At 51.1% G+C, this 8539-nt stretch overlaps 1 protein-coding gene across 1 annotated transcript in view; it reads left to right on the plus strand.

Moving 5' to 3' along the window:
• AARS (alanyl-tRNA synthetase) overlaps nucleotides 1-7260 on the plus strand; it is a 22511-nt gene extending 15251 nt beyond the window's left edge. The window contains exons 13-21 of the mRNA XM_008572769.1: nucleotides 571-684; nucleotides 1377-1583; nucleotides 2186-2370; nucleotides 3767-3875; nucleotides 4580-4693; nucleotides 5423-5542; nucleotides 5674-5760; nucleotides 6154-6267; nucleotides 6715-7260. Coding sequence (XP_008570991.1) covers nucleotides 571-684; nucleotides 1377-1583; nucleotides 2186-2370; nucleotides 3767-3875; nucleotides 4580-4693; nucleotides 5423-5542; nucleotides 5674-5760; nucleotides 6154-6267; nucleotides 6715-6900 — 1236 coding nt within the window. The 3' untranslated portion in view covers nucleotides 6901-7260. The remainder of the gene's footprint in view (nucleotides 1-570; nucleotides 685-1376; nucleotides 1584-2185; nucleotides 2371-3766; nucleotides 3876-4579; nucleotides 4694-5422; nucleotides 5543-5673; nucleotides 5761-6153; nucleotides 6268-6714) is intronic.
• Nucleotides 7261-8539: the final 1279 nt, after the last annotated feature.

Consider the following 8539-nt stretch of genomic DNA (forward strand, 5'->3'; position numbering starts at 1 on the left):
TGTCAGCATCACGCTCAGCCAGTGAGCGAACCGGCCATCCCTATATGGGATCCGAACCCGGGGCCTTGGTGTTATCAGCACCGCACTCTACCGAGTGAGCCACGGGCCGGCCCCTTACCATGGCTTTTTTTTTTTTTTTTTTTTTTTTTTTTAAAAAAGATGACCGGTCAGGGGATCTTAACCCTTGACTTGGTGTTGTCAGCACCACGCTCAGCCAGTGAGCGAACCGGCCATCCCTATATGGGATCCGAACCCGGGGCCTTGGTGTTATCAGCACCGCACTCTACCGAGTGAGCCACGGGCCGGCCCCTTACCATGGCTTTTGAATTCTCTAAGAAGCTCCTTAATATCGTGTGTGTATATATATATTTAATATATGTAATGGTACCGATGGTAAGTATGTGTATATATACACACACACCATTAAAGTGTGTCTTACAGACAATATATGTGTGTATACAGTTTATATGTGTAAAGAGAATTTTTTAATATGTGAATATAAATAAATATATGAGAGAATTGATAACATTTTTAAAGACTGATTTATTTATTGGTCTCCTTGACTCTTAGAAAACTGAGTTTACGGTGAAGAATGCTCAGGTGCGAGGAGGCTATGTGCTGCACATAGGAGCGATCTACGGCGACCTGAGAGTCGGGGACCAGGTCCGGCTGTTCATCGACGAGGTGAGTGGTGTCGTGCTGGCCTGTCGGATCTGGTTAGTGGTCACCTCCTCCCCTGGCTTTTAATTGGCCCCTCATCGTTGTTAATCCCACGTGAAATTATAAGTAGAGTGCAGGAGTAAATTTTGGTGCATTTAGTGGATTGTGAGGGACATAATGAAGAGTTAAATCTGTATGTTCCTAAGTCAGTGATTTCAGTTGGGATCCTATAGACTTGTTTTCATGGATTGTTTTTCTAACCTCAAAAACTTCTTCCAGAGTCAAGGATCCTGCATTCATTAAGAACTAGGCTCTGTTGCTTTTGATGGAACTCCAAGATAACAGTAGCAATGTATGTTTTGCACTTAATTGACTTAATTTTGCACCATTGACTAGGCCAGGGGTTGGCAAACTTATTTTGTAAAGGTCCAGAAGGTAAATATTTTTGCTTTGCCGACCATATGCTCTCGATCAGTTATCCAACTCTGCTGTTGTAGAGCACACATGGCCGTAGACAATATGTAAACAAATGAGTGTGGCTGTGCTCCAATAAACCTGTTTATAAAAATCTGTAAGAACAGGTGACAGGCCGGATTTGGCTCATAGGCCATAGTTTGCCAATTCCTGTTCTAGGTGGTAGAAAAGGAAGGGGAGGGCATGGGGGACAACTAGAAGCCTATTACAGACCTCCCCACCAGCCACCTCTGCCTGTACAGCCCCGACGGAGACCTGTCATGAGCAACCACACAGCGACCCACATTCTGAACTTCGCCCTGCGCTCTGTGCTTGGGGAAGCTGACCAGAAAGGCTCCCTAGTTGCTCCTGACCGCCTTCGGTTTGACTTCACTGCCAAAGGAGCTATGTCCACCCAGCAGATCAAGAAGGCTGAAGAGATTGCTAATGAGATGATCGCAGCAGGCAAGGTTGGTTAGACTATGTCTAAGCTCTTGGGTCATGAACCTCTCACTCCTTCCTGCACATCACTTTCTGTCCATGGAGGCAGCAGTACAAATGCTGTCACTCTGTTGTATCATATTTGGTCCTGCACATACATTTGCCTAAAGCAGTGATTCTCAAACTGTGCTTTTGTAGGGGCAGTGGTGGTTTTTGGTGAAAGGGGAGGGGAAGTCTTTGTTCTACTCCCTCCTTAGGACTACCAGAGCTCTTCCAGTTGTATCTGTTTACGTGTAGTACAGCCACGTGAGAGTCAGTTCACAAAAAAAGTTGGAAATTTCCATCTTGATCCCCTTGATTTTTTGTTTTTGTTTTTTTTTTAAAGATTAGTCAAGTACAGTAGTGAGAAGGGGGAAAGAGTAGAACAGGGAGTTTGGTCTGTAAATAATCAATTGAGATAACTCAGTACTTTTGGACCAGCCTCCTTGACTTTGGTTCAGGAGGCACAGGGCACATGCTGGACAGAGTCAGAGTTAGAACCCCAGAGTCCTGCTTGCGGGACCATGCTCCCCAGCTCCTTCCTCCTCCTCCAGAGAGCCTTTCCCAGCTTTCTGTTTTCATTTTATGGCAGCCCGTCTATACCCAGGATTGTCCCCTGGCAGCAGCAAAAGCCATCCAGGGCCTGCGGGCTGTGTTTGATGAAACCTATCCTGACCCCGTACGAGTCGTCTCCATTGGAGTCCCAGTGTCCAAGCTGTTGGATGACCCCTCCGGTCCTGCTGGCTCCCTCACTTCTGTTGAGTTCTGTGGGGGAACGTGAGTACCGTGGGAGGAGCAGCTGTAGAAGGGGTTACCTTCTTTTTATTAATTTGGCATCACCTTTTGAAGGTGTGGGTAATAGGCTAGACCAACGTTGAAATGAAGTCCTTGGAAATGTAGCTGCCAAATAGCATTCCCAGGAATCTCAGCATGCTAGTGCTCCAATCAGACCCTCCTCGGTGTCTGACATTAACATTTCCGGGGTTTGTGATGAAATGTTCTTGCTAGGAGGAGGAGGTGGAAAACGTTGCATTGACAGCTGCCACACAGAGTTGCTTGCTGTTGTTCCCTCAGCTGATCCTAACCAGAAGGCCAGTGTGAATTCAGGATTCAGCAAGGCCATGGAATGCTCCCGATACCCTTTCCATTCCTGGCGCCTCACCTGATGCTTTTTGCCACTTGGGCAGCATCTGGGGAATTAAGCCCCATTGTCTAGGAGCCCCCAAGCAGGCCACATGGTAGTCCCAGCTGTTTGGCTTGGGAGAGCCACTCATTTCTGCCACCTTGGATTCTTCCATTGCTCTTGGGGTCTTATGGGGAAGGTCATGGTGCCCTAGAAAGTTCCTGCTTCCAAAGGAAGCCTGGTGAGAAGAACATTCTTAAGGCCATAGTCAAGCCTATCCAGGGCCTCCTGCAGGCCTCAGGCAGGCAGGGAGCAGGTGTGGTGTGTGGAGTGTGTGGTAGAGATCTGGGGAATCGAGTTTGTAGGCCTCTCTGTCCAGCTGAATTGGGCCTTCAAGTGAGTCCCTCTTCTATCTGAATACACTCTTTAGGCCACAAGAAACACCTTTCAAAGACTATACCATGCTTACAGGATAACTGTGAGAATTAATGAGCATTGGAGGTTCTCTGAGCAGCTGGGGAATAGAACCTATTTAAGGAATTGTGGTATGGTTTGAAAAATAACTCTCCAATATTCTCAGTTAGTGAGCAGGGAGATAAAACAGCTTATGTTCCATCACAGGATCAAAAGTGCATGCAGAGCCTAACAGCAGTAACACCATGCTGGATAGTAGAGCTTACTGAGCACTTTCACTTTCTCTCATTTGATTTTCACAACAGCCATGTGAGGGAGAATTATCTGTTTTATACATGAGAAAACTGAGGCTCAGAGAGATGGTGTCTTGCTCAGTGTCAGAATACTCTCCAGCCTGGGCTTCCGCTGACTCTCTTCCCCTTCCCGCTGCTTCTCTTGTCCTCATTTAGCCAGAGCTATTGTTCTGAAATTCCCTTAAACATGAAGGGCATTTACCTACTGTGCCCTTGCCAGCACCTCCCCAGGCGGGATTACCTCACAGGGCTCAGGAACCCCAGCCAAGGGCTCCCACATGCAGGGAGGAGGCCAGGGCGCCCGGGCTTCCTCTTCACCACACACCTGTGTGCTGCCATTCAGGCACCTGCAGAACTCAAGTCACGCGGGAGCTTTTGTGATTGTGACTGAAGAAGCAATTGCCAAGGGTATCCGGAGGATCGTTGCTGTCACAGGCCCCGAAGCCCAGAAGGTGAGCAGATCCGGCTGGTATCTGAGCAAGGCAAGAGAAGCCCAATCTGTGAATTTATGCAGCAGTTATGTGGCTGTCACAATCTGAAAGTACACACTGTGCTACCCCCAAAATGTCCCCAAGTTACCCCTGCCTGGCAGAAGAAAGCCACCACCGCACAAGATTTCCTAGCTATCATGTTTAATCTTTAAAATATATGTAAATTCGGCCTTCTCCCTTCTTACATGTCTGTGTCTAGGAGGGTTCTGCTGTGGCTTTAAGTCCTGTACCCACCCCACCCCCTGCAGCCTCCCCCTCCACCCCACGCTTATCCACAACCCTTAGGGGCATGTGCCCAGTCTGAGGTGCATGCAGCAGAGGGACAGTTGCTCTGGGCATGGGAACTGTAGCTTGAGTCTGACATGCTAAAGCCTGGGCGATGGACATTTCATTGGGTGAAAAGGCCTCCTAATATACATGTTCTCAGTCACTCCTGAACCTGGGTTAAGGTGCAGCCTTTCTCCTGGCCAGGTGTGTGACAAAGGTGCTCCTTTCCGGGGCATGAGGCTGTCAGCACTTGCTCCTTGAAAGAAAGAAACTTCTGGAGTCTTGGGTGTGTTGCTCCACAACCTGCCACAGGTGCTTCCACAGCTATTTACAGACAGAACAGTGAGGCTGAGAGTTACCTGCCCTGGAGTTCACAGCTCTGATTGTTCCCCTCCCAGGCCCTCAGGAAAGCAGAGAGCTTGAAGAAAGCTCTGTCTGTCACCGAGGCCAAAGTGAAGGCCCAGACTGCGCCAAACAAGGATGTGCAGAGGGAGATCGCTGACCTCGGGGAGGTAGGGGCGGCCTCCCTCCCTCCTCAACCCTTACACCTGATGTATAAGACACCCCCTGTTCTTGAACTCTCACTGTAGTCAATCGGGTCCTGGTTCTTAGTGGAGTGGGCCTTGGGGCTGACTTCTGTTCTCCTGTAGCCTTGCAAACGGGACTCCAGGGATCCTGCCTGCTGCTCCTGTTGCTGCTAGCAGGAGAGCTCCTTCCAAGCACGAGTGGACAGTGGGGTTGAGGGGTCTGGAGATGGTGCTGAGGGTGCCCACCGTTGCCAAGCTTGCATTGTATTTATTATTCTTTACCTGCTGCTCCTGTTGCTGCTAGCAGGAGAGCTCCTTCCAAGCACGAGTGGACAGTGGGGTTGAGGGATCTGGAGATGGTGCTGAGGGTGCCCACCGTTGCCAAGCTTGCATTGTATTTATTATTCTTTGGGGCTTCCCATAAGCCCATCACAGGCTGTGTTCACAGCTGGGTAAGGACCAGCTCTTAAATGAGAGCTGAGCTCTTTTTATTCTGCTCCTTTTCCTCCAGCCCTGCTTGTCACAGCTGCTGCAGTTGCTCATAAAATGACTGATCTCAGAGCCACTAGATACCTTTGTGTCTCTTTCTCTCACCTTTCCTGGGCACTAGTTGGGAGGACTTTGGTTCAAGGCGAGAAGGGCTGGGTGCACTGGAGCCTCACATCCTAGCTCCTTGTGGCCCAGATCCAGGTAGTCTTCTGCTTCTGGTTCCAGGCCCTGGCCACTGCAATCATCCCCCAGTGGCAGAAGGACGAATTCCGGGAGTCTCTCAAATCCCTGAAGAAGGTCATGGATGACCTAGACCGGGCTAGCAAAGCCGATGTCCAGAAGCGAGTGAGTCCTGAGGATGATAGGGCTCACAGGGAGCAGGAGGGTTTCCTCAGCAGAGGCTGACAGGATGGCTGTCTGGGTTTCAGGGTCTGGGCCTTGGGCCTGAGCCTCTCTTCCGGACTTCCTCCTCACAGGTGTTGGAGAAGACAAAGCAGCTCATTGACAGCAACCCCAACCAGCCCCTTGTCATCCTGGAGATGGAGAGTGGTGCCTCAGCCAAGGCAACTGAGGGCTGGGGTCCAGGCGCTGCACTGTGTCTGTCTGCTGCATGTCCACTTCCTTCTGGGTCTCATCAGCTCTCTGGTGGCTGATGTGTGGCTTTTGTGGCTCTGAACCAAGTGGTCACCTAAGCACCCACTGGGATTGACGTCTGGCTGACCCATGGAGCGATCTGGTGGCTGGAGAGCTGCAGCCCCTGGAGGGAGGCAAACCTCAGAGCCGGAGTGTGGGCAAGGCCCTGTGCTTGGGGCCTTCTCCACACAGGCTCCAGGGATAGCGTCTGCTCTTGGGTTTGGGGGGCACGCTCTGAGATTTGAGTTCTGTAAACTTCATCCTTGTGGAAAGCAGGGCCTCCTGCCCCAGGGCTATGGCCTGACACCACCTTATCCCCACAGGCCCTGAATGAAGCCTTGAAGCTTTTTAAGACCCATTCCCCTCAGACGTCTGCCATGCTCTTCACTGTGGACAATGAGGCTGGCAAGATCACATGCTTGTGTCAGGTCCCTCAGGTCAGAATTGCCTGCGGTCTTGCTCCAAACCTTGCAAACCCCTGCACCAGTGGGAAATGTGGTCTGTAGCTTTTCCACGGGAGCTCGGTTCTCACAGTTGTTTGCTGAGACCAATAATAATGTATGTGCAGCCCCCATTAGAAACAGTTGTCCCGCCCACCTGTATGTCACCTTCACCAGTGCCCCTTATTCTCAGGCCTTCTCGGTGAGTATGGTTAACTGTGCTGGCTGATACCCGGCAAAGCCAGCATATCCAGGACTCAGTATGTCCTCATCCTGGCCACTGACTACTCCCCTGCTCCAGCTGTACAGTCTGTCTCAGCCTCCGGCAGCATCACCAAGGGCAGGAGTGGGTGCCTGTGGCTCCGCATCCTTTTTTCTTTCCTTCCATACTTCTCTCAATCCCACTCTGTGTCCTGAATCCTTCTCCCCCTTTCTGTCTTCCAGAATGCAGCCAACCGGGGCCTAAAAGCCAGCGAGTGGGTGCAGCAGGTATCAGGCCTGATGGATGGCAAAGGTGGTGGGAAGGACATGTCTGCTCAGGCCACAGGCAAGAATGTGGACTGCCTGCAGGAGGCGCTGCAGCTGGCCACCTCCTTTGCCCAGCTCCACCTGGGAGATGTGAAGAACTGAGGGGAGGGGCGGCTTTCCCCGGGAAGCTTCTGCCCCTCATCCAGATGCAGCAGTCCAACTGGAAGCTCTCCATCTGCCACAAGGACATTTGAATCTGGGGACCTTTAAACAGCTCCATCCGTCCTTCTAACCCAGCAGTACTTGGAAGATACCTGGGAGCCATCCTGTGACTCTGTCCCTTTACATTTCTGCCCAGAGCCCCACACGTCAGCATCGTCTGTCCAGAACCACGACCCTGGGATTGCTATTTATCATCATCATGCTCATGCCTGCAAATACAGTTCTCTGTCAACCTGAGGCTTTTGGGTCTGCTTGTAGGAATCATTTTTGCTGCAGAGAATAAAAGGACCATGTGCAATATTTGATGATGCCATGTGATCTCTAACCCCTCCTCCCCCAGTTGCCTCCTGTTTGACAGCCCTTGGCTCCCTGGGTGTCTAGAATAAAAGCTGTGGCTCCAGCTGGCTCTAGGTTGCAGTCCTCACCAAGTCCAGCCCCAGACCCCTGAACTTTGGGAATTGTTTCTGGGGTGGCCTGAGGATGTTTGTGGAGGTAGAGGCAGAAGAGGTAGGGGAGATGGAGAGAGGCATTAACAATTCAGATGATCTATGGGGTTACTGGAAGCAGAGAAGCTCCTTTCTTACAACCTCTCTTACGAGAACCTCTTATTTCTTAGGCCTGTGTTCCTCCCCCTCCCTATGAAGCTGTCGGTGTGAGGTTGGTATGAGGTCAGACGTGTCCTCTGGTATAGGAGGTGTATCTAGGTGCGGCTGTTGCCTTCCCCCACTCCAGTGACTGCCTCCTCATTCCGCCTCCTTGACCAGTGAGGACAGAGACCCTGGCCGGGTCTAAAAACAGCTGAATTAGGACACAAGTGTGTGGGAAAATTAAAGATACCGCTTGCATATGACGGATGGGACTCATTTTCTGTCCTCGGTACAGCAGGCTGGACCTGCTGACAAGAGTAGAGAGGGAGGAGAGGCAGGGGTGAGAAGCTGTCCTCACTTGAGTGTGACAGAAATGGGCAGAGGGAGGGTGTTGGGGCCCTGGCTTCATGGAGCACTGCCCAGGGAGGAATGTTAGGGATACAAAGATGATTACACAGCCTGGTACCAGAAAGAGACATAAGTCCATTCATTCATTATCCATTCGTTCAACGCTTGTTCATGCCAGTCAGGGCACTCTGTACAGGACTGAACAGCATTTTCAATCCTTGCCCTTTTGGGCAAGGCAGTGAGGAACACAGAAAATAGTCACATAAATAAGTGCAAAATTAAAATAATTACAGGGAATTGAGTCCGATCTCTCTCTACTCCACAGCAAGACCCATTTGCAGCGGTCCCCATACCTATCACCATGTCACCCCTTGAATAAAGTCTGCTTTATCATCTTTATAAATACATGAATAAAAAATAATTACAACCTGCACAAGTTAAGTGAAAGGCAGACGACGTCTCGGGGCTTGCCCGCGCTGGCCGTTCTCCCTCCAGGTCGCCAGGGGGCAGTGTGGCCCCGCCGCTATCCCGGCAGCCCTCGCGCGGGCGTGCGGCTTTCAGCGGGCAGAAGAACCCTCGCGCGGGAGGGGGGTGACGGCGGAAGCGGCTCGCACGCAGGCGCCGCCATGCCCGGGGACCACCGG

This window comes from Galeopterus variegatus, unplaced genomic scaffold (genome assembly GCF_000696425.1).
Source record: "Galeopterus variegatus unplaced genomic scaffold, G_variegatus-3.0.2 Scaffold835, whole genome shotgun sequence".
In the NCBI taxonomy this organism is placed as follows: domain Eukaryota; kingdom Metazoa; phylum Chordata; class Mammalia; order Dermoptera; family Cynocephalidae; genus Galeopterus; species Galeopterus variegatus.